The sequence below is a fragment of the Melopsittacus undulatus genome, chromosome 3 (assembly GCF_012275295.1).
Source record: "Melopsittacus undulatus isolate bMelUnd1 chromosome 3, bMelUnd1.mat.Z, whole genome shotgun sequence".
Classification (NCBI taxonomy): Eukaryota; Metazoa; Chordata; class Aves; order Psittaciformes; family Psittaculidae; genus Melopsittacus; species Melopsittacus undulatus.
The window spans coordinates 29,239,699-29,265,991 of NC_047529.1; the positions used below are offsets into that span (position 1 = coordinate 29,239,699).

Here is a 26,293-nt window from a genome sequence, read left to right on the forward strand (position 1 = left end):
GAAAAATTTATTTAGGTTTGCAAAGAGTAATTTGTAGAATTTCTTCGCTTTTTCATTCAGGGAGAGAGGTTTGGAAAAAGCAGGGAGAATGGCCCTTCAGAGTATGAGGACTTGGAGAGAAGACTGCAGGGCAGGCTGCTCCATGAGAGAAGGGAAGCTGGGAACTGAGGACAACAGCAAGACAGGCAGGGTGTTGTCCTTGCTAGCAAGGGATGCAGTCCTACAGCAGTCAAACAGGAAAATCAGAGCAGGTTTAGGGACAGTAACCAGAGACAGCAAACAGCCCAGTAGTTTGTAGCCACAAGGCACATTTTAGCTCAAGCCAGGAGGTCAAGTCAGTGAGTCAAGAGGCTGTACCCTCAGTGAGCAGATGAAGGTAGTTGATATGATTCTGTGATTCTGTGCTACATCCATTTTACCATCACCGGGTCGAGTGATGGAGGACTGCATCATGTGGTAGCAACCATCTCCTACAGTAGGTGGTGAATAGGTAAACTGTGTCACATACAAGCATCCTCTAAGCTGTGCTGGCAACATTTAGTGCTGGGGCCACTCTTGGACCATGGTGGTTATTTTCCAAGTCAGTCATAGAAGTGCAAGGTGAACATAAACTAGAAAGCATTTAGAACAAATTTAGTCACTTGAATGGAAGATTATGTGTATGTACTTACACTAAATTATTTTTATCTGAGGAAAAAGAACACAGAAATAATCCATCATTGTTGGAATATAACTTAATCCACACAGAAAGCATGTTTTAATTTTAGCTGCTCATGGAAAGGACATGTGCCAAATAGTAGAATGAATTTTTAAGGTTCTCTTCTGTCAATGTAATGTTCTGGTTTGGGCTCATTCCTTTTGAATGCAAGTAGTTTTTCATGGAAACAGACACTCTAACACTGAGAGTTTTTGGTATTTCTGATTTAAGGAATAATTCTGCCTCAGGAAAATCTAGTCCCAAAATGAGAATAGGGTGTTCACAGTGCTTATTTTTAGATCAACGTGCTTATATTTTAGAAAAGTAGCTCCTAAAGTAATTTACATGCTAACCTTTTAATTTTTTATCTGAGAAGGACAGGCACATATGATTCTTGTGGCTCTTTGCCAAAAGATTATCATTTACATAAATATTTCTTTCAAAGGCGTAGTTTAAGACATTGAGCTCAGGAGGTTAGAATAGAGACTTCAATCTGCACACCAGCAGTGGGCTATTGGCTTCTGAACAGTAGCTTTGTTCATCGTATTCAGAACACTGTTCGCATTCAGACTTAAGTAGAGCTGGCATTAAAATTCAGCTAATTTGTTTCATGTGATTCATCAGCTGTGTGTTTTATTTAAATCTATGTCACATTCTCTTTTGGCTTTTTATTTTGTAGATTTAAGTGTTGAAGTAGGCCACTCTTTAACTCTTCAGTTCCTGACTTAAAAAGTGACTTAATTTTAATTATGCCAGTATTGAACACTTGTCTGGAATACTCACAGTAAATATATATAACTAAAGTGTGTATTTGTGGGTTTGGGGTTTTTTTTACATTTCTGATGTTTGAATAAAATCATACACATTTGCAGTCAGTTTAGTCACAGTTTTCTGTAAGACAAAATAAACCTAGGAGGTAGCTAATATTAATGTGAAATGTGGGATTCTCAGATTCTGTTGAGTGTACAAGGTTTACTTTGATTCTGCCAATGTTCTTTTTTTTTCTTTTCTTTTTTTTTTTTACCATTCACTCCTTGAGGTGAGGACCACTTTTAGCTCCAATTAGATTTCTTTAAGCAATGGTGGCAAACAAACTGGTTTTGATTTCTGTTCTTTGAAACTAACCTACTTATGGGTGTCAAGTTTGTCTTCTTACAGAAGCACCACCTTTTATTCTGTTAAGGCTGATGCCTGTGAAGTCTTAATAACTTCCCTAGAGTGGATAATCCCACTGCCATCTGGATGACATAATGATTTATAAGATCAGAACCTTTGTTAGAATAAGCTACACTTCCTTTTATGCGTTATATTTGTTACATTTTCCAATGCTGTAGAAATAACATCTCATTGTGAATAAAGTTACTCATAGATGGTGCTAATGACAACATTGTATGGCAGTATCCTCCATCTGTTATGTACATGGTCCGTTTAAATATTTTCTGGTATAACTTATAGAAATTTATTAATTCTACTTTTAGTATTGGGCAAGACTGTCCTAAAAGATCAGATCAAAATATTAACACACAGTTAAAATACATTTTTAAAGTGGAAGAGTTGCACTTACTTCAAATACCTAGCCTTGATCCTGTTAATCCTCAATTATTTTCTTTCTTTTAACATTAAATGCTAAATATTCTGTGTAATTCTGCAAGTGCTGTCTCTGAAGTAATCCCATGGTACATAAAATTCTACTTTTTACGGAGAATCTAAAAATAAAGATAAAAGATGGTTGCTTTCAAAAAGCTAACAAATTGTGAAACAAGGTAAGGTTGTTTAGCTAATGATGGACTTAGTTCATTAGCTGTATTAAAAATACAATTGAATTACAACCAGATTTTTTTTTTGTTTCTCTCCATGAGCACATCAGAATGTATTTATTTAATGTAAGAGATTCTTGGTTGCACTTCGATACATTACTGAGTGTCCATGAGGGGCTCCTTCCTCCCTCTATCCATGCATCAGTGCAGTCCTTTCCCCCATGACAGCACTAGCAGCTGCTTTAATTATCCAGTAATTGGAGAAGACTCTTTGTGCTATGCTAACTTCTTAGCAAGTTACAGCAGCTCAAAGAGCAGTCAGTGTGTCTATGCTGAGTCACCCCTTTCCACTTTTCATGGAACTGCAATCATAATGTGTCTTTGGGGAAAACCATTAATTAGTGAGGTGCATCATTAATTTTATATTTATATAAAGTTTTTGTTTTGTTTTTCTCATAGCACTTTTTTATTTTGACTTTAAATACAGCCTTGTTACTTCACTGGTATCCATTTAGAGTGCTGTCATAGTCACTTTATAGTCATTACTATAACCATGTCAACCATTCTTAGTGCATTCTTTCACTGTTCCCATTTTTATTGTACTAGGAGTGAGAAAAATTTTTTCATTTTTTATTTAGTTTATAATTTCTCATTTAGTATCAGGTGAGATACCAGTCATCATGGTGTGAGGTGACATGTCAAATAATGTAGGTCCATCTGACCCACTATGTCAGGCTTCATCAGTTGTATTTGGTAGGAGCTTTTCATAAACTTCCACAAGGCTAACATTTAATCCTTTTCCTTGTACCTTCCTAAAACTCTCCTTTATAATACTGCTTACAAAAAACCTCCACCATTGCGTGACAAGTTATAATGTATCAGCAGTCCCTTACATTGATCATGTCCCTTGCTTTTGTTGTTCTCTATGAGTGGCTTCTTGTCTCAGAAGGTAACTTGTAAGCAGACAGCTGGTTTTCCACTTCTTACCATGAAATCATGCACAGTTGTGTTCTAATGAATCTTTAAGGTGCCTGGGTGTTCCTGTTACAAGAAGTGTTAGTTTAAGGCTGGGATTTTTTTTAACATGGAATTTCTGGTTGGAGTATCAGAATTTGAATGGATGTAGGAAGTTAATGTTGACAGATGTTAACTTCCCCTTATATAGATTTGATGTTGCTGATATATAAATTCTCGATCTGAATTCAGTCTTCAGTATGGCTTCTTTGAGATTTCTCTGAAGCAATCAGGTCAGATTACTTAGCAGTTTGAGATTTTTTTGCATGTTAAAAAGTGTTACATTGTCCTTAGTGCAGACAGTGCAGCTCATTATGGTTCTGTTCATTTTCTAGAGAACAGAGAATGGATGCAAGTGTGGGCTAGTATTTCACCCTTCAGTATCACTATGCAAATGGAAGTCATACTGTAATAAATCTCATTTGTTGTATGTAATTTTTTCCCCAGAATTTCAAAGAATATCCCTACAACTAAAGATGTTGAACCTCTACTTGAAATTGATGGAGATATACGGAACTTTGAAGTGTTTTTATCTTCACGAACACCTGTTCTTGTGGCACGTGATGTAAGAACATTTTTGCCATGTACTGTAAACTTAGATCCCAAGCTACGAGAAATTATTGCAGGTGAGTACCCTCTCAAATAAGTGGGAAATGACATTATTATTTCTTTTCATTTTAGGTAGAGCTACTTTGCATGTTACACAGGATCCTGATTTGTTCATCAAATCAGACCGGTGGATTGTCTGATTTGACTTCAGTAACGGACCATTCAGTTTCACTTAGTAGCTTTACTGTAAAGGCCAGATCATACTTAGACTAAAGCTTCTCTTTTGGAGCAGGAATTCATTCTTTTTGATTTGAAGACTGCTTTAGCAGATGGAGGAAACCAATACACACAGTGATATTTTAGTAGTACAGATGCAAGTTGGCTTCCAGATCTTTGTTTACAATTTTGAATAGCACCAGTAAGATCCTGTAGAACCTAAGCCAATGAAACAAAGTGGAACATCTCCATTTGGATGTATATTTTACTAGATACCCATGCAGTTGGTACCTGTGAGTTACTTTTTTGTCTGCTATAGTATTATATTTAGATTCATCCTAGTGTGTTTTTCATTGTGCAGTGATTGTTACACAGTTCTCTGTGCTTGCTTGTATTCTCAAAAATACATTCAGGTTCAACTATGTGCTATTCTGCAGAAAAGCACTTTGCTCAGCAGTAAATATTCTGAGCACTCACTGCTGTTGTGGATTGATGTGACGCATGCTGTGGCACTTCTTGTCTGATCTTAGAGATTGCAGTTGCCTCTAGAGTAAGGGTAAAGCATCCTAACATTTCTGCCTGTTAAGAGATGCTAAAGCAATGAAGACAAAATTTAAAATAGGATTCTTATGAGTCAAGTCAGTATTCTAGGTGGGAACGGAATTATGGAATTAATGATTCTTTTTGCCTGTCTTTTCTGTCATGACACTTTTCTTTAGTCCTCAGCTGGAATCTGTTTTGTTACTTTATTCAGCTTCCTTCTCTGAACTTGATAACTGCCATGGGGTAGCCTGACTTCACTCACAAGCTCTGTCTTGTTAATCTCTACAGAAACAGTACAGGTGTGACTATCACATCAGAGACATACTTAGGGTGATGTATTCCTGCATTTCCTCCTATTTGGGTTGGAATTTGTAACATGTTCTCTCTGAGAGGGAATGTTCAGAAGTGTTTAATATGCTACATAAATTTATGCTATAAATTGTCCTAAGTCTCCTAAAGCTTTCTGTGTAAATGTGATCCTCAAGAGAAATCAACGAATGGCATTTGACGTTCTACTTGATGAGTTCTGATTGGAGTTAAATACACAAAAATGTACTGCAATGAATTGGCAGACAAATCAAGACTTTTACAAATACTTAAAGCAAAAGCTCTTTCTCTTACCTTTTTTCAGATGTTCGTGCTGCAAGAGATCAAATGAATATTGGAGGACTTCCTTATCCCACATTGCCTTTACACGAGGCACCTGCTAGAGCGACTTCTCTGTTCAGTCAGCCTTCCTCAGCTTGCTCTTCTACAACCTCTTTCAATGGACCTTTCAATAGTGGAGTTTTATCACCTCAACCTCACAGCAGTTACTATAGTGGTATGACGGGACCTCAGCATCCATTTTACAATCGGGTAAATAATTGAGAACCAATTAATATTCTTTTGATTTAATCTAGTAATACTGTAGATGTCATTTATAAAATAGTAAAAGACGTATGCAGGGTTTATTTAGGCATGGAGAAAAGTCCGAAAGTTGGTAAATTTCACTGTACTGTAATGTAGGGGAGAAATGTGGTGAACTGCACCAGAAAAACAAATTACTATGGGGAAAAATGGTCAGTCATTTTGAGACACTCGGCTCACTTGTAGGATATAGCAGGTTGGAGTTTTTTCTTTGATTTTTGTGGGGTGAACTGTGCTCAATTGTTCACATAGTTGCTCACAGACATTGGAAGGGATCCTGGCTTTTTCTTGGTGACTTTGGTTAGAACATAGAGAAACTCAAGTGGGGGCCTACATCACACGAATGTATGTCTGTCTTCCCTTTTGACTCTTTTTAAAGTTATTCTGGGATATTTTCCCTAAACCAATATTGCACTAGTTTAAAGCAATTAACAAAAATTGCATTAAAAGTACATTTCTGAGCTATTTGTGAGTCTCTGAAAACAAAGTCCTGGACATGGCTCGCTTGAAAATTCTCACTGTGTAATCGGATTGAGTCTAAACTTTCTATTTTTGTGGGATATATGCAGTATTTTTACACTTTTTTTTTTTTTACTTTTTTTTTTCTGCAGTCCTATCAGGGGGAAAAAAAGTAGGAAGCTGATAAAAGTCATAGTTTACTTCTGTGTACGGGAAGTGGTCTCAACTTAAGTAGATTTAACCATAGGTATATATTTAAGTTAATAAGCTGGAAAGAAAACAGAGTTATTCCTAAATCAGTGTTTGTTAACCAAGGCAGAAAAGAGTACACATAGCACAAAGCTTTTTAAGTCATCTGTTCTAAAATTATTCTTCTGTACCTTCAATATATTGGTAATATACGGTTTGGTGAAAATAACTTTGAGGCATACACTTTGTAGTCCAGCACTGATAAATGCTTGCCACACAAATCTTTATGCTGATGTTAGCTCAGATTTTTAAAGTAGGTGTTGTACAGAATGCAGGTACTGTGTGGTAGCTGTGTTTTTGTGCCTGTGTTACTGTACATGACAAGTATGGGGTGATATGTTGTTGAAACTTGTATGGGTTTTTGGCTCTAATAAGCATTACAGAAGCAGTTATTGGTGAGTCATAAGCTGTTCTTCCAGTCAGGTTGTTTGTACCAAGTGCATACACAAGCTTACAGGCATGCTTTTTTTTTTTTGCCTGATGAAGACTAAAATACTTCTGGTTTGGCCTTTGTCTTTGAAATTTTATACTGCCCTTCTAAGGTATAATTGGTTGTAGTGTTTCACACTTTCAAATGTGGACAAAGAGCTGTATTTGTTACCTTGAGGTCATAAAGGTACTGTCATACATGCCACATACTGAGATAAGTGATGAAAACTAGGTGATAGTAGGAAATACAGACTGAAAGGCTGTTTCCTTCAGTGGTGTTTATAAAAAGAACAGCAACTGAAGAGTATGTTCTCTGCAGTAGAAGTTTCTGAGAGATGTATTGTTGGTCATATACCTGTATGACATGACATAATAGGTTCAAATGCTTCTGTGGAAATGCCTGAGGTCTTATGCAAAAATGCTCTGAGTTCTGGGGATAGATGCCTTATTCTGACCAGTAAGTGGTTCCTGTCCTGCTGTCTTTAAGCATTAGTTTGTACTTAAGAAAAAAGCCTTTGAGCTGCTGGGGAAAATAACTGCATATTTTTAGGAAATACAATTATTTTTTTATGTATGTATGTTTCTCCTTTGTTCTTTAGATGTTCTTACCTTGGATTCCAGTGACAGAATTTGTTGATATTTGGTTAAAACCCCATTCTCCCTCTATAGCTGTGAAAGAAATATAATAGTCTTATTTACCAGCTCTTCAGCTTGGCACTTTGGCTCTCAGTATAGGACTATACTGGACATGCACATTTTACCACTGTCTAATGGCCTGGCAACAAGCTGGATTCAAGTTCAGCTTTTCAAAATCACTACTATCATGGATCTTTGTGGAGATCATATTTCTTACGGGGAAGATCAGAGCAGTAGGCAAGTCTAAGTGGGATTTCCTGGGTGGGAACTAGAAATTCTGGTGTGTGAAGACTTCTTTTTTTTTTTCCAGAAGAGGACCAAATTGAGCAAATTCTTTGATGTCTTGGAAAAATAATAAACACCACGCTTACATTTTATAGCCTGTTTGCAGATTTGGAGAACAGTTCTGCACTGGTTTATGCTCAACATGTGTTTATATTGATCTTTTGTTTTCGTGATATCTGTACTTCAAATGAAGATTGAGTCTGTAGAGTTTAAGCCTATAACAGAGAATTAATCCCACAGTTGGGAAACAGTGGAGCAGCTGAAGTGGGCTCGAGGCATAGTTAGAAATTATGAAAGAATTGTGGGGTAATTGCCTATTGGCCAAATATTTTTTCATTGCTTTGTAGTTTGATGGCTCGCAACCACCAAACAGGTGCTCGCTACGTGTTTCAGAGGATAGGCTTTGCAGTGAGAGCTAGGCACTCCAATGCAGTATGATCATTAAGTATTTCGTGCTTGGGGGTTTTCCACGCAGTTTAAGCTGTTAGTGGAAAACTGAGTATTAAATTACTCTAGAAATAATACTCTAGAACTTTTTCTGAAGAGATTTTAATTTCCAGAATATACCATAGAATCTGTGCCTTTTGGCAGTGAAATAATTTTACATCTGTGAATTTTCTGAACCATCCCTATGTTAACCAGTAACTGTAAGGCAAAGGCTAGGTATTGGTTCTTCTAACTATTTAAAAAAAACAAGCTTCCCCATTTAGGCTAATGGTTACGATGCATATTGTGTAATTTCATATGTTGTAAAAGCATATGAAATTTTTGTGGGTAATTGTGTGAAATTGTGCAGAGAGACTCCCTTTAGCAGCTAAGGATATAGAATCATTTGTATTTTCCATAAATCGCTCATAGTTGCAGCATATGCCATCTAAGTAATTGCGGTATGCAGAAGTTAAACTTGAATTTCTCAGTTCATTTCTAGCTGCTTCTGAATGCAGAGGTCTTTTAGTTCCTATTGACCAATCTGAAGTGGACTATTTCCACAAATTGTACTCATTCCTCAAAGATTGACCCTCGAGTCGTAAAGTTCTTTATACTGAATGTGGTGCAGTGGGCTAATCAGAATCTTGTCATGTGCAGAAACACAAGCCAAATAATACATTCTGTTTTGTTAAATAGCTGGAAAATGCAGTTTTGAAAATGCTGCATATGGAAGCATCAGAAATCTGTAATACAGACATAGTTTTGAGATTTGGGGGTTTTTGTTTTTTTTTTTTTTTTCATAACTGCACAATGAATTGAAAGCAATGAGCGCTATAATCCTGCTTTTTCTAAAGTCTAAAGACAATTGCTTTTCAGTCCATTGCCTTAAAAGAGAATTGATAAGGACATTAAAATCTTAGATTTTTGAAATAAAATTCAAATTCACAGGTTAAACCAAAATTTCACAGTATTGGACAAGCAGTTTGTACTTCTTAACTGCATTACTTGTAAGGTTCATAACTCTCAAATGCGTGCTCATGCATCTATGCACACACATACACACACACGTTTCGTTGCATGCCAGTGGGTAGCATGTGAATTTTAGAAAACGTATTTATACACTTGGGTTTAGCACTTGAAAGACTGGAGCATATGGAGTCATTTCTTCAAATGGAAGTGTATTTGAAATGCTGAGATCTCTGTCTTCTAGAAGTGACTATTAAAAGTTTTATGTTCTTGTTTGGACCCTTTATACTGATATGCTGATGGGACTTTTGGAAACTTGGATAGTGTTTGTTTTCTCAAAATTTGTTAGTAAAAAGGGATAAAAAAGTACCTGGTTATAAAAATCATTATAAGAATTTACTGATATTTGTGGGGGGAAAATGTATGTTTTACTTTTTTATATATTTGTTTTATAACAATTAACATTGTCCTTTAAAAATGGTATTTGTATTGAACAATATGCATTAAGGTATTTCAAACAAAGCTCATATATTGTCTGCTATGAAAATCTATTTATAGATTTATAAAATCTGCTATTGGTGGAAGCCTTCAGATTGGTGACCACAAATATGTGAAGTTCTGGTGGTGATGTTATGTATCACACTTTTTTTTTAACAATTCTTTTGGGTATTATGAATCATGCTGAGTTTTACTGAGCATCTGATTTTGAGTTTAGCATGTCAGAAAGAGCAGAATTATCAGAATTGTCTTTAAATTATCCTTTGCCTGAATTCAAAATAGATGTTGTAGTGTAGCTATCAAATTCACTCCAACTCTGTTTCTCCAGAGAAAAATGCCAGAGCACCCATGGGGAGAGTAGAAGGGGATTGGTTGCTGAGGGATTTTGAAGAACTTGCTCCAGAGCTTGTAATTGAATTCTGTTCAATGAAAAACGTAAAGCAAGCTATTAGTAATTGCTATTTTCACTTTATTAAACTCAACTAAAGGATGTGTTTTGTTGAAATAATTTTTATTTTATTACTACATTTTGATTTGTGTAATTGTTTGTCCCTTTTTTGTTACATTTTTTTTTTCCATAGCCATTCTTTGCCCCATATCTTTACATGCCAAGGTATTACCCTGGCAGTTCTCATCTCATCTCACGTCCACCTCTAAAAACGAGTTTGTCCAGAGATCAGAGCAATGGCCTAGTAAGTATTTTGAAGGATAATTCGAATACTAACCTAGACAATAAATATAGTGAGTAATGAAAATGAAGGTTATTAATGGTGATTCACTATTAGACAAGTACATGCTCTGTATTATAAATATTTTAAACAAAGGTGTTATTAACATGTAACTTAAAATGTATTTTGTTTTAACTTTAGAAATTCCTCCCAGAGGAAGACCAATGTTGACGCCTAAGTGTCAGTATTAGAGGAGTATGACCTGTAATACTGGCAGGAAAATATTTTGATGAAAGTGCCACCAACTGTAAATAAATTGATACAGTGCAATATTGTAATTTTTATCTTAATTTTTTTTAATAATAGAAATTCTGTAACATCCAGAGAAGATAAAATTACATCCTTTAATGTTGGAAAGAATATGAGAAATCGGAAGGTCGGAGTAAAAAGCTAGAATTAATGTTTTAAATATTTAAGTAAAACAAAATACATTTTAGTAAAACAAAATACATTTTATCTTAAGTATGCATCAGTTGTGGCTTGGTTTTGCAAGTGCATATAATTCAACTTCACCAATTGAAAAGGAAAACTGAGCAGACTTTTCTAGCTTCCTATAAAATAATAAAATTCCTATTTAACAGTATTTATTCTACTAACAGATGGCTGTTCAGATGGAATTAAGAGATGAGGAAAGCTAAAAAAGTAAAAGCCTCACTTGTCGATCACTTTAATTCTAGGATATTGATACAACGAGTAAAGCTATTTAAAAGGTGGTAAAATGTTTAATCACTTGAAGAAAACAAATGTGTTTCTGTTGAATTATGTATTTCAAGATCATTCTCATTTACTGTTTGCTTCATATTTTTTGTTGAGCCCTTGATCATTTTACCCAAACCATGATATTTTGTTGTTGTTAGGATGTTATCAAGGAGGATGCTGATGAGGGGCTTCCTTCACCCACAGACCCCTCAATGGTAAATGAGTAGTCATGTGGTGTGGAAAATTTAGCATCTCATTGCTTTTTCAGCAGTAATGAGTCTGCATTAATCGTAACTGCAGTTCACTAACACTGCATCAGTGGCTTTGGTGAGCAAATAGAGTAGTTGAAAACTAATGTAGTTTGTGAATGAATTTAAGAGCTAATATTTCACTTATGTATATTTTTCCCCTGTAGATTTCCCCTTACATTTTTCAGTAGCTGTGGTTGAGCTTGCAGTAAGGAGAGTGTTGTGGTAGCTAGAGTGAAGAATGACAGCTGGTCATTTAGCGCTTAGATTTTAGAAGTAACTATGTTTTTTCTACTTTAGTCAACTGATCGCTACTTCTGGTGACATAAAGCTATGGCAGTTAACACACTATAATGCAACTCTCAATAGAAAGAAAAATAAAACTGCCAGTCACAAGCTCATTCTTGAGTCAGAATGCTGGCATCTACCTTTTCCATAACTTGTTTTTGGTTTATCCTAAGTGTTTACAGAAAGAGGTCATCTTTATGTGGGTATCTGTTTGAGCTCTAATTGTGGGAATCAGTGGAAAATCATGTTCTATTACCAAAACAAAGAGGTTAATATCATTGCCCTTATTTCTCTAATAGTTGCTGCCAGTAGATGTTGGCAAGAGGTATAATTTGAGCTTGGCTAATTTTTTTTTAAGTAAACCATTGCACAAAAGTCTTTCCATTGTTGTGCTGTGAAAAAAAAAAAAAACAAAACAAAACAACAACCCCCCTCTCCACCCCCCCCAAATTCTAAAGTTGTGTTTAACTGCACATAGCTGTCATTGAGCAGCCACATATGGGTGCTGCAATGGAAAATGTACCCTGAAGTTCTTTCTCCCAAGTCATTAACTGCCTCATGTGAAGGAATGACTTTGGAGTAATTTTTAATTCTAGTACATTTTTGGAGACGCTGATACCTCCCCTGTGTTTGATTCATTATCTCGGTATCCCACTTTCTTTCCAGTCCTTTGCAGCTTGTCAGTGAGGAAAAAGTAACTACTTCCTGAGAAAGTTGTAGAATGATGGCTAAAGTATGTGTGTAACAGTGAATGTGAGAAGGGGTACAAACCTGTAAGAGTGAGATTTAGTCTCAGGGCAAACTAGTGAATGATCTCCGGCAGCAGACCGGCTCCTGGTTGCTCCTCTATTTGCTGCTCTGAGTGTATATGTTAAGCACACATAGGCTGCGGTTTCAAAGAGTAGTTTAAAAGCCTCATGTAAGTTATGGAGTCTAGTGGCTGTAGGTAAGAAAATACAGGATTTAGAATACTAAAAAGAAACTTTGTTTGAAATAATGATAATGGAGAATTTTATTAGATCTGTTTTTTAATTTAATTTACACTACAGTCAAATCTGCATAGCACAGCACATCAGATCATACATTTTTCTAAGACTTAGGAATATTTAACCTGCAGTGTAAATCTAAGCTTTTTGCATTTTTAGTAAGGGTATGGTATTCTGTGTGCCTGACATGATGCCTCATCAGGGTTTCATACATCTAAAACCACTTTTGTAGACTTTATTGAAATTTCTGTGACAGGAAACAGTGTCATATTTGGTTGGGACCTTTGATTATCCACAGGTGATGGGCACAATAATTTTATCCAGCTATTTAGGTAGCTCTTAATTGATGGGTCATTGCTACTATATAAATGATACAGCTTTTATTTATTAAATGGATTGGGGCATGCAAAGTAATGAAATAAACTAAAAAGCTGTACAAAGTAGTTAATGAACACCAAGATGTGTAATTGGTTTGGTGACTGAAAACAAGAGGAGCGTGTAGAATCAAAACTGCCTGTCATTCAAGGCTGGCAAGGAGCCAGAAGTATTACAATTTTACTTGTGTGTAAACAAAAGAATAATTATTATTTTGAATATTTAAGTCTTGCAGGGCAGAACACCAGTTTTGTCAGGAGTATCAATTTTTTTTATACAGCACGTCATTGCTAATCACTGCATGAGCTGACAGAGCTGTGTCAAGGATGTTACATGATCTAGTTAAGGCCCTATGTTCTTGTCAGTCTGACGTTGGAGTTGACTGAGTCCTGAAATTTCAGATCTTAATCATTAGTCTTGTAAAATTGGCATAAGTGAAGGTTTGCTTAGTGGAAATCAGAAATATTTTGTGAGCAGTCATCCTGTATCAAGAATTTGACTTACACCACCTTCTGTATTTGTATTCTGTTGCTCATGTTAAGACTTGTCTTAGACTGTAGTTTACTGTTCTTTACTGAATGGAACAAAACATAAATGTCAAGGTTCTGCACCTGGGTCAGGGCAATCCCAAGCACAGCTGCTGGCTGGGAGGAGAATGGATTAAGAGCAGCCCTGAGGGGAAGGATGTGGGGGTGTTGGTTGATAGGTTGCTCAACATAAGCTAACAGTGTATGCTTGCAGCCCAGAAAGCCTGCTGCATCAAAAGCAGTGTGGCCTTGAGAGAGGTGATTTTTCCTCTCTATTCCTCTCTCATGAGATCCCACCTGTAGTGCTATATTCAGTTCTGGAGCCCCTAACACAAGATGAACATGGACTTGCTTGAGCAAGTCAAGAGGAGGGCCACAGAAATGGTCAGTGGGCTGGAGCACCTGTCCTATGAAGACAGGCTGAGAGAGCTGGGGTTCTTCAGCCTGGGGAAGAGAAGGCTCAAGATGTTACAGCAGTTTTCCAGTACTTTAAGGGGGCCTACAAGAAATCTGGAGAGGGGCTTCTTAAAAGGGCATGTAGTGATAGGACAATGGGGAATGGCTTTAAACTGAGAGTAGGCTTGATTAGACATTTTAGGGTATTGTCTTAAATCACTAACAAAAATCAAATTGGCTTAAGATGTCAGCCTTTGCATATCTGCGATGGAGACAAACATGCATTTCTTCTGGCTTTACTATAAAAATGGTTATTTCTGACAGGAACTGCAGAAACTTCTAGAGTGCTCTTCTGAAGAGTTTAGCATTGGATGGTTGAGTTATCAATATATGTTCATAGTACTCCCTATTATGTTAGAAATTAAAACTAACATTAGCAGTGAGTATCTGTCATAAACCTAATTGTGTGCTTTAGTTTGTGTTAATTATGACTTGTTAGGATGCAGCTTGTTGCAATATAATTACTTTGTTTAAATATTTTTTTCATACTGCATTGAATATAAAATAACTTAAGATGTAGTATGTGTGCTTTGAATGAGAACTAACATGGCCCAGAGCATGTAACATAGACACACATACAATACTCTTTTAAGAAAGTGGAAGTGCCTCTCAGAAATTTGAGCATGAATGAAAATGTGTGGCATGGGAGTTTTCTTGCGTGGATTTTCCAGGTGCTTTTATGTAGTGTTTTTGTGCTTTGCATATTTGTTCTTGAAAGGAGTACTTTTTCAGTTCTGGGTAGAAAATGGGGAGGGGGAGGGGTGGGGCAGGGCAGGGAGGGATTTGCTTGCCTTTTTTTTTTTTTTTTTTTTTTTGGCAGGGTTTGATGCATAAAGTTTTCAAAGTTATTTGAGGTCCGTTGGTGGTATAATGGGATTTTGAAATAGAATGTTTGGTTAAAAACAGGATTTTCCATCAGAAATGTAATGTAAAACTTCTATGCAAACAAAATACATTGTGTTGTTTTCTTACAAGTACAAAACAGACTAGTCTGCTCATAAGAAAATAGTATTTGTATAGCATATACTCCATGTATCATCTGAAGGTCTATCTTAAGTGTTTCATTATGTTATGAAAATATACCGTTTGTGCCCTAACACTGATTTCCTCCAAAGTTCGTCATCTATATTTTCAACCTTTCTGCTGTCACTTTAAGCTGTTGTTCTCCTTTCATTCTGTTTTGTCCTTTTCTCGAAGCTGTGTAAGTCTGGGTTAAACAGACAGGTACAGCCACTTTCTGTAAATTATCATTCCCTTATTTCAGAGTCATTTTGGAAGCTATCATACTGGCACTTCATGCTGGGCTGTCTGTAAACTAATGCTCATTACTAGCCTTGAGGTTTGTTTTGACAAGCTGCTTTTAGCTTTTGCATGGCAAATACTTTTCAGACTAATGTTCTCTAAGCATCTCTAACAAAACCACTAAGGATGAAAAATGTGTCAGTTTAAGTACAGTTTTAATTCACTTACATGATGACAATATCCCTAAAGCTATTACATTACTTATTCTTCAGAGAATGCTTTTTATAAAGAATGATTTGGATTAATGTGCATCTATTTCAAACAGTTCACACTAACAAAAATAGTCTAAATATTTTAATGCATTTCTGTATTTTTTTTTTATACACAGAAAGCAAAGTTTCTAAACTAATTCTAAATGCATGCAGAAAGAATGATTTCTTCACTGGTAAAAAATATTATGATCTGAAGGAAAGCTGTTGAATTACAAATGTTTAAAACTTTTTTTCATTTATTTGTAGATACATGATAGATAATGTATTTAACAGATTCAGAGAACTAAGGCAATTGCTTGCACACATTGCTTAGGGATCATTTATTTTAGTAGTGCCAGTGTAATTTTAGCTATAATGATTTCCTTTATTTCAGTTGATAAGCTTCCTTTCACAAAATAATTAAGATTTGAATTAACTTAATAACTTTTCTTTATTGATGTGTTATCTAACTCATACCAATAGTAAATAGTATGTCTATGGGGAATTAATAGACAAAACTGGTATTCTGAAGAAAAACTCAGGGTTCGTTTTTTTTTTTTTGAGGAAAAATACAAATGTATATTCAAAAAGTATATGGTAAATAGCTTCTGGATGAAGCTTTGTTCTGTCATCTTCGTTTGATGGTTGGCTTATATCTTTAACATGATAAAGATTTTAGCTGTACTAAAAATCAGAACAGATTAAGACCTACATTTCCTCCTTTAGATGCTTAATATGATAACTAGTTAGATATCGCAGGCACCTAACTAGGGAAGAATTGCAGAATCTGAAACTGCCTTGTCCTCAGAAGGAGTATCAAGCCCCTAAGTTAGATGCCTAGACTGCCATGGCATTATGATGCTTAATTTTTCTGCAGTAATTTAGGGAGACTGCCTACCCAGAAAATGTTTGTCTAGTATCCAATTGGCATCAAATAAAAATGTAAATGGTTGAAAGAGCAAAGATGAGTTCCCCAGTTCTGTTTTCAGGCAAGTCTGCAAAGGCTTGGAGTCCCCACAGCTTCTTGTTATATTCTAGAATGAAGTTGATAGTTTACCAGTTTTGAGTCTTATTACAAGCACATCTGGCAGAAAAATTATGAGGAATTACACATAATAACATCTAAACTTTGAAACTCAGAATGGCTAAGGTGGGGAGCATGCCTACCTCCCCAGATCAGATATCTCCAATAACAGTAAGTTAGAAATAACTTTGAGGCTAAATGGTAGTAGAGAGTGGGGTTTTGGATTTGCTGTCTTGGAAGTAATACTTGAATAAATTCTTCTTAAATATCATGGTTTAGAAAACTCAGGTATAGTTAATGCCATTCTGTGTGATAATCCTTAGTTTTCATAAGCAATATATTTGGATCTATTAATTTATATTCTGAAATATTAAATAACTATGAAGTAATTAAATAAAAAAAAGTATTGTGATTAAACCAGTCTTCATTGGTGATTTCAGGAGTATATATAACTTAACTCTGGATAGTCAAAATGCACTTTCACATCCCAGGGTTTATGCATGTGACTGATGAGTTCTGAAGCGTTAGAAGCTCTTTTGCATCTTCCCAAAATGAGCTTGCTTTGGTGCATGGCCTACAGTGCTGAAACCCAAATTTCACTTTCAGAAAAAAGTGGGGTGCCACCGTCCTTCCAGGAGGAGGGCATGCAAATATATCATAGCTGATAGAAATGGTTCTGATTTTGCTTTTAAGAATTTGGAATCACTAGTATAACTGTTCAGAGCTTTGCACTTTGCTCCTACTTAATGCACAGATCCTCATCCAGGAAGAATGGGGTGTTTTGAGAACATACTGTCTTAGTATACTGACTGCCTACAGATGCATTTGTTTTGCTTTCTCCAAAATTCCCAGAAGCTGGCAACATTAAGAGGACAACTTCTGTGTTACAGATCTGAGTTGTGAATAATTTCTACCTCAATCTTGCCAAAGTTTGAGATGTATGAAGCGTCCTTATAGCATCTTGGAGGGCAGTGGCAGTGCTGCTCTGTGTTTCTGTACTGTGGTACACAGCTTCTTGGCTGATCTTGCATAAATGGAGCTGAAGGAACCTCTGGAAAATGGAGGTTGCTAAAATTAACCAATGAATCCAAGTAACTGAGGAATTATGGTTTAGGTCATCTTTGATTCTAAACCAGGAAAATTGAAATTGTGTCTGTATTATTAAAACAAACAAACCAAAAAGCAAACCACCAAAACCCAAACTAAATACTAAAATCAGAGGGAAACTGATTAAAAGTGCACTTGATATTGATTAACCCTTACCTAATATTTCTGATTCTGATTTTTATGCTGCTTTTCTTAAATAATACTGAGAGAGTTATTTTCTCAGATAGGCAGGACCCAGGATGCTGTGGTTTTTTTCTCCTCATATAAATACCTATAAATAAATGTTTGCCAGTATATAGATAGTTTGATAGTAATTAAAAATGCCTGTGCATTCTTATTCTCATCCCTTTATTTTAAAATGTAGTTGAACACAGCTTGATTGTGAAATTTCTGGGTGTACTGAGTATTTAACAAACCTCATGTGCACGTTTTCTCACTTCTTCCAGGGAGCAGGCACAGGGTCGACTGCAGGAGTATCGCACGTGGCTCTGAGCACAATGAGTGTGGAAGCTGTGTGTGAGAAGCTAAAGCAGATAGATGGTCTGGACCAAAGCATGTTATCTCAGTACTCTGCAACTATTAAAAAGGTATTAGCTGAATTTCATTGTCATGTTTAGTACCTAAATATGGAGATAAACATGGAAATATTTAGTTGCCTCTTTTCTTGAAAATGCTTATTTAAACACATCAGATGTCAAAACAGCATCCTAACTTCTACACGCTCTAAGTTTGGAGGACAATTTAATACAAGCATATATTTTTCAGAGCAAATGCTCTCTTTCAAGGAGAAAAACCAGAAATGTAAGTGCTGATGAGACCTTCTTGTAAGAAAAGAAGCAAGAAAACAGTTTCAAAATTGCCATGTTAAATAGGGTTGCAAATATGTTCTGTATCCAGGTAGCAACATCTTTTTCCCCATGAGAAATTTGCACATCTCTTGTAAATGAGTATTGAAGTTGTTCGTTTATCTCTTACCACATTTTTCTGCTGCTGCATTTTTCAGAGACATTAACACTGAATCATTTTTGTCTTTATTACTTTTTTCACTGTTCTTTGTGCTCCTTTCACAAAGAAAGAAGGGAAAAATACGAAGGTTGTCATTAGTGAATGTTTTGCTGAGCTTGCTTTATCCTGGTTCCTATCATATCTTAAAAAATACAGGGAGGCTGTTGATTCAAGGATTAAGAGACAGGTTTATCATAGGCAAAAGCTTCAGTGATATTGCTTAAAGTAAGAAGTAGGATGTCAGATTGCAGCTCAGTAAGTATAGCTGCAAAAAAAATCCAGTTGCTTTGGTGGCTCTAGAGCACTAAAAGAGTGTGCTCATCTGTTATCTATAATGAGATGCCTCTTATTTATATTTTTACATTTCTTACTGAAATGAAAATGGCTCAGCCTGGTCTTGTTCCTGTTTGATTAAGACTGCTGGGATATAGGAGCAAAACCACTGAGATCTGTTAGACTAAGCAGAGCTCTCAGCTTGGGTCTTCCATTTTGTGGCTACTGTCCTAAGACATGGTTCCTCTTTTACATTCTGTCTGTCCACTGATGCACAGTATAAACACTTATCATTTTTACATAATAAAAAGGGTTCTGTATTGAATATGGTGCTGCTGAAAGTTAAGCACTATATAAACATGTCTGACATAAATGGTGTTTAGGCACTTCCATGTTGACCTCTGAATGATGATAAAGTCTAGTCTTCTGTCCCCAGGTATCCCTGGTGATGGGAGGATTGTAAGCCTGCATTTATGCAGGGAGTGAACTTGATGGGAGGTAGTACTTGATCTTTGATGCCTCAAGCCAGGGGTCAGATGGTACCTGGGACATAACTGTGTTATTACCTTCAGATACTTGGGTGTCTGCAGTCCATTTGTCTTCTGAGTCTGAATAAATGTAAGCAGATGAATGTGGTTTATTGTCTGTGAAAATTTCTACCACTGATGTGTTATTTCCCTTATGTCTGTTTATAGAACACAATTGCATTGCTTTTCATGTACACTTTTGTGATGGGTCTAATGTTTTCATGACATACAAGTTCTTCTTGTCCATTGGCAATCATCAATAAACATTCTTTTATAAAAGCATGTATTTATTATATAGGATTGGACTAAAGAGTACATTGGGGAATTTCACTAGTAGTGCCCATCAATATATCCAATTTTAATTACCTTTTTAGTCTGTTACTGCCACACCATAATTCTTGTTTCAGTAATTTACATTATTTAGTTTTATTGTTTTAGGCAAATATAAATGGCCGTGTCTTGGCTCAGTGCAACATTGATGAACTGAAAAAAGAAATGAATATGAATTTTGGTGACTGGCACCTGTTCAGGAGCATGGTAAGACTTTCTCTTCAGTAATCAGGTCATCGTCAATTAGTCTTTTTCATTATGAACCTTAGCTTCTTCCCCCCTGCCCCCACCTGTTTCTTTCTTGTTATCATCATCTTGAAGGTGATAAGTATTATCTTAAAACATGCATGCATTTATTATTTTATTACTTTGTCTTTTTGTCTTGAGCACTTTAATGAAGGACTGGTTGCCTATGGATTTGCATCTTAATTGATTGTGAACTCTGCAGTTTTGCCTCCTCTTTCTGTAAGATCTGCTTTTCTTGTATGAGTTCCCTTTTCCCTTCAATTAGCCTATTTTAATGAAATTGTCAGAACTTGATTCTCTTTGAAGCCTCTGTCCTTCTGTTAAAAGTTAGTCAGGGAGTTCAAAGTATATCAGTGTGAGGAAGAGGACAGCCAGGCAAGTGAGGTGCATGGCACACAGCTGCTTAAGCATGAGTTTTAGGGAAACTGAAGCTAAGTGTCAAGCCAATGAGATAAATGTACAATATTCAATTGACACATATTTTATAATGTGAGTATGCTGCATCACATGCTATTATTGAAGCATATATATAGATACCTAATTTCCCCCATTTCTCTCCCCTCAGTCTGAGTGTAAATACAGTGAGGGCTATCATCACAGTGAACTGTGTTTTAAGTATTTTTAGTATATTGTCAGTTTTCTGTCTGAAAATAACAGTATGTCTCTCAAGTGCTAAATCAGTCTTGAAAACACTGAAAATGTCAAGATGAGATTTAATGTTAGATTCAGGCTGATTAAGCTATAAACCGAAAGTGTTTAGGTTTGCTTTTAAATTTGTAATTAATTACTTGGTTTTACAAGAATTTAAGTGTTTTCTTGTAAGGGTCTGGGCAGTAATAAAAATAATATGTAAATTAAAAAAAATACTAAATATTAAGATGTGTTTTCCAGTAGACAAAGAATGCACTAGAGCTGTGAATGGACTTTTTTCTTCACAGTTTTCCATGGTGCCAACCACATATGCAAGTACACTTTTACAGTTGTGAATTCCTTTTTCGTATTTTAATAGAATTCTTAAGAGTTTTGAGAACTTCTATTTATATAAATTACTGTCTCTTTTTGTGTTAAGATACTTGAAATGAGAAATTCAGAAAACCAGGCTGTTCAGGAAGATCCTCGTGGAACAACTGAGCATATTAGCACTGCGATTCCTCATAGTGAACTTACTCGTCGTCCTGGGCATAACACTGAGTTGCCTCACACGGACCTTACGGGTCTTTCTGGTCAAGCTCCCTACACGCTTAACTTCAGCTTTGAAGAACTCAATACAATTGGTCTTGATGAAGCTCCTACACGACACAGTAACTTAAGTTGGCAGGTATTTAGTAGAGAAATGTATTTTGCTTGCTAACCTGTGTGGTAAAGGGGTTTTTCCAGTCTTGAATGCAGACAGGTCAAGAAGTAAGTCTGCTGTGACAGTTCTCAGTCTTGGCAAAGACCTGTTTACAGAGATGTAAACCCTAACCACACTCTGAGTCAATGTCTTTAGCCTTTGCCATCTGAAAACTGTTAATCTGTTCCAGTAATCATTCTTCAAGAGAAAAAAAATCAAAACTCTCTTGCTTTTGTCATCTATCTTAGGCTGATGTTCTGTGAGATTTCTGCTGAGCATAGTATTCCGACTTTGTGTGTGAAATATTTTAGCTATGTGCTAGCTGGATGTTATGCTATTCAAAAGATTACAGATACATTTATTAAGTGGGGTTTTTTTTAAACAGACAACTACAACCATGACATCAGAGTCTTGTCCTGTCAGTGCTGTATCTGTTCATAGACTCTAGAGCTGGCATCCTTCCCTAATTATAGTTTCTGACATTGGTTATGGTCAGTTTTCTTCTGTATCTCATGAAATCACCCGAAGTATGTAATTTTCTTTTGTCCTTTTTAAGAAATCAGGAGAAATGAGCTGGTGTCTAATTAGAGATTAGAATAAAGAATTAAGAAACAAAACAAAAAGCCAAATCTAAACATTTGGCAGCTTTTTAATCTCTGGAACTCTAAATTAGAAAATCTTGAAGGTGCATCAAAGTAGGAAAATACCTCAAATGCTAGCTATAGGTAATATTTTTAATATTTGGAATTCAGAGGTAGATTTCTATCCCAGATACCACTGTGGATGTCATGCATGCTTGTGTGTGTGTGTGATTACCCTTACTGCCTATTTCCAGCAACATATCAATGTATATTTTTCCAAACCAAAGTGGCATGATTCACATTTGTTATGTCATTTTGTGTCAAAAGCACAGAAGGACATCAAAGAAAATACATTTTTAAACACCTTTAAAGTGAAAGTTTAAATAAAGAGTGCTTCTGATGTCCCTATAATTATCTGAAGTTGAATCAGAAGAAATAGAAAGGTAGTTTCTCCATAAGAAAACATAGGAATTCACCTGCTGGATTTTTTGAAGTTGATACTGATAAAAAAGAATATTGCTGCTTCTCTGTTGTGGTGAGTTGACGCTGGTTGGATGCCAGGTGCCCACCAAAGCTATCACTCCCCTTCTCAGCTAGAGAGGGGAGAGAAGATGTAATTAAAAGCTTGTGAGTTGGGATAAGGACAAGGAGAGATCACTCACCAGTTACTGTCATGGGCAAAACAGACTGCACTTGGGAAAATTAATTTAATACCAATCAAATCACAGTAGTATAATGAGAAATAAACCCAAATTTTAAAAACCCCTTCCCTTCTTCTTGGGCTTAACTTTACTCCTGAGTTCTCTACCTCCTCTCTGAGTGGCACAGGGAGACAGGGGAAGGCTGTGGTCAGTTCATTACACGTTGTCTCTCTCGCTCCTCCCTCCTCAGTGGAGAACTTCTCACACTCTTCCCTCTTGTGCACTGCAAAGTTGAGCAGGTTTCCTAAAGCACTTCCTGCTTAAGTCAGTGCATCAGCTCCAATGCATGGGGCACTGCAGATCTTCAGTAGTGAGCATTCCCATTATATGTGTTGACATGCAGCCCTATGTTCAGCCACTATCTACTCCTTTACTTTGTTCACCTAGTCCTTGATTCTAGTACTTAATACATGGCTTAGATCCTATGCCTATGGAGTTCTCTATGTGCACACTAAAAGAGAGCAGACTTGGGGGCAAAGAGAAATATGTTTGTCTGAGAACTGATTTTTTCTGAAATCGGCTATATGCAATGGAATATTGCCAGAATATATTGAAGTAGGATAGAGATCTTTTAAAATGTGTTTGAGAGATGCTCAGCATTTAGATGAAGTCTTTCTGTCTTTAATAAAAAAATGCTAATTTTGTAATATACAAAAATGCGCTAGAAAAGCCCATCTTGACATACAAATTCAATTGTTATAATTATATACTCAAGAGAGTTAGCCTAAAATGCACTGGATAAAATGCTTGTTTTGTGGGAATCTTCCTTTATAAGGACCAACAATAAGAATACTTTGTAAGTTTAGTGAATGTGTGTGTGATTGCTTATATATGATTATAGTAAGCATATTTTAATTATAGCATTCACAATTTCACTTGCATAATCTATTCACAGCAACAAAAAAAAACCATTTAAGCACATACTTAATGCATTGAATTATCTAATTTTAAAATATCAGTAAAAATAAATAATTCATTTAACTGTTATCTCTCTTCTTTCTTTTTTTTCCAGTCACAAACTCGCAGAACTCCAAGTCTTTCAAGTCTTAATTCTCAAGATTCTAGTATTGAAATATCAAAACTTACTGACAAGGTACAGGCAGAATATAGAGATGCATATAGAGAGTATATTGCTCAAATGTCCCAGTTAGAAGGAGGTGCTAATTCTACTACAGTAAGTGGTAGATCCTCCCCTCATAGTTCAAGTGCTTTCTATATGGGGCAGAGTACATCAGGAGGTTCCTTGCATTCCAGTACAGACCAGGATAAAGGAAAAGACAGTGAACAGAAACAAGATGATGGAAGAAAGTCCTTCTTGCTGAAGAGGAATGATGTTGTTGATTACAGTACTTCAGGTGTTTCTACTAATGATGCATCTCCTTTGGATCCTATTACTGAAGAAGATGAAAAATCTGACCAGTCTGGTTCCAAGCTTCTCCCAGGAAAGAAGTCTTCAGAAAGAACAAGTATTTTCCAGGCTGCAGATTTAAAGCTCAAAGGAGGTACTCTTCGGTATCAGAAACTTCCAAGTGATGAAGATGAGTCGGGAACTGAAGAATCAGATAATACTCCACTTCTTAAGGAAGGTAAGGATAAGAAGACAGATGGCAAAATTGAAAAGCAGCCCAAATCTCCAGAACATGGATCTGAACCTATTAGAACCTTCATCAAAGCAAAGGAGTATTTAACAGATGCCCTTCTGGATAAAAAAGATTCGTCTGATTCTGGTGTAAGATCCAACGAAAGTTCTCCAAATCATTCCCTCCATAATGAAGGAGCAGATGATTCACAGCTTGAAAAGGCAAATCTCATTGAGCTTGAAGACGACAGTCACAGTGGAAAGAGAGGAATTCCACACAGCCTTAGTGGCCTTCAAGATCCAGCTGTGGTTCGCATGTCTATTTGCTCAGAAGATAAAAAGAGCCCTTCTGAAAGCAGCTTGATTGCAAGTAGCCCAGAAGAGAACTGGCCAGCTTGCCAGAAAGCCTTTAATTTAAATAGAACCCCTAGTACAGTAACCTTAAATAATAACAGTGCTCCAAACAATCGAGCTAATCAAAATTTTGAAGAAACGCAAGGTATCAGAGATTCACCTCAAATTATCCTGCACCCTGGCTCAGGTTCCAGTTCAACTGCAGCTCACAATGAGAACCTGAAGAGTGTTGCTCACAAGCGGAGCCAGCGTTCAAGTTATACCAGGCTTTCAAAAGATTCGTCAGAGCTCCACACTGTTACAGCCTCAGAAGGGGCTGGTTTTGGAGAGGAAAGAGAAAGTATCCTGTAAAAAGCAGCCAGGTTAAACCAGGGTATGCCCATGAGTTGTAGCTTGCTATGTATTCTTTGTCAGTGTGTGGTTACATTAAGCTTTGTAGTTTAAGCTTTCAATATTGTAATACAAGGTCTAGATTATTTTCAGTTATTTTCTTGGAGAGAAGAAGGAATTTTTACAAGCAGCAAATTACTTCAGGCCTTCCCCACATATAAAAGCAGTACTTGTCAGCATGGAAAACCAGTTCTTTACGATACTGTGCAAAGGTTTGCTCAGGGAGAGATGTTACAGAAGTATGGTTTACTTATTAAAATTATTATGTGATTTTACTTTTCTGTTGGGATATGTGTTACTTATCCCTTCTAAACATTCCAGTTAAGTCTGCATACTTGCAAGTAAAGTTAAAACTTCTTTACTGTTTGATATGAGAGATTGCCAGAAGATCAAATACCACAACCTGTGACACCCTTATCAAACTTTGCATTAATTGGTGGATTAATATGTGCAACATATATCATATATGTTGAAATTTGAGTGCTAAGATACCTGTTTGGCTATGTGTATGCTTTTACACTATATGTTCAGTAATCACTGTTGACTTTGTGAACTTTGGGTAGAGTGGTGATAAGGTTTGTAAGAAGCATTGTCTTGATGTGTCATTGGAATTGGCAGTTATTTATAGGGTAATGCCTTATCACTGATTTAGTGGATCCATTATTTATTATAGGTACCTAATTTTATAGTCACTGGTCTAAATAGGTGCAAGCAACTGAGCTACATTAGAATATTGTAAGGATAAAGTATGAATGATGTCTGGACTTATGGCAATTATCTGTTGCTGTGCATGATCTTTCCTTGGTACAGTGTTTTATCATTTGGTTAGGGAAATAAAAGTAAGTAATTTGCCATTTTTAAAGTAATGTATACCTTTGGAATCTCGTCAGAGCTCTCTGACAGCTTCTTTATTTCTCAAGTACAGTGTTTGAAGATTTTTATGTCATGTAAGAAATATACCTGAATGTTACTGTAGCAACTACTTGTACGGTCCAGTGAAATCTGCATGTTTTTGAGGAAGAATTGTTTAAACTAGGCTCTGGTAGTACAAAGAGAATAAAAAAATAAATTGGCATGCTGGGTTTGTGTCCAGATTTCTATTTATTGCAGTATTTTGTTTCTTCACTTGATAAAAATGTTACATCCATGTTGTTTTGGTTAAAGTACTTAACGGATTTAATTTAAAAGAATGCATTAAACCAATATTGTTATTAATACAATACTAAATAAGCATCAAGTATAAAAATACATTTGATAAATGGAATTGTCAAAGCAGACATTTCTAAAGGACGTGCTGTGAGCTGCAGAGATGTGGCCGTCTCCTGCTAGTCCAAAGCAGTAATCCTGCTGTTTGTGGCAGTTAACATGTGCTGGTGGTTCTGCACAGCTTTGTCTCTGTCCTAGTGC

General features: G+C 36.1%; 1 protein-coding gene across 2 annotated transcripts in view; it reads left to right on the forward strand.

Moving 5' to 3' along the window:
• Nucleotides 1-25,990, forward strand: part of KIDINS220 (kinase D interacting substrate 220) — a 74,854-nt gene extending 48,864 nt beyond the window's left edge. Inside the window, exons 23-29 of one of the 2 annotated variants that reach the window (XM_031052662.2) lie at nt 3,916-4,094; nt 5,408-5,634; nt 10,218-10,328; nt 18,014-18,154; nt 19,811-19,909; nt 21,018-21,266; nt 23,576-25,990. In XM_031052662.2, coding sequence (XP_030908522.2) covers nt 3,916-4,094; nt 5,408-5,634; nt 10,218-10,328; nt 18,014-18,154; nt 19,811-19,909; nt 21,018-21,266; nt 23,576-24,847 — 2,278 coding nt within the window. In that variant the 3' untranslated portion in view covers nt 24,848-25,990. The remainder of the gene's footprint in view (nt 1-3,915; nt 4,095-5,407; nt 5,635-10,217; nt 10,329-18,013; nt 18,155-19,810; nt 19,910-21,017; nt 21,267-23,575) is intronic. The other variant, XM_031052663.2, reaches the window with a different exon arrangement.
• The last annotated feature ends 303 nt before the right edge of the window (nt 25,991-26,293 follow it).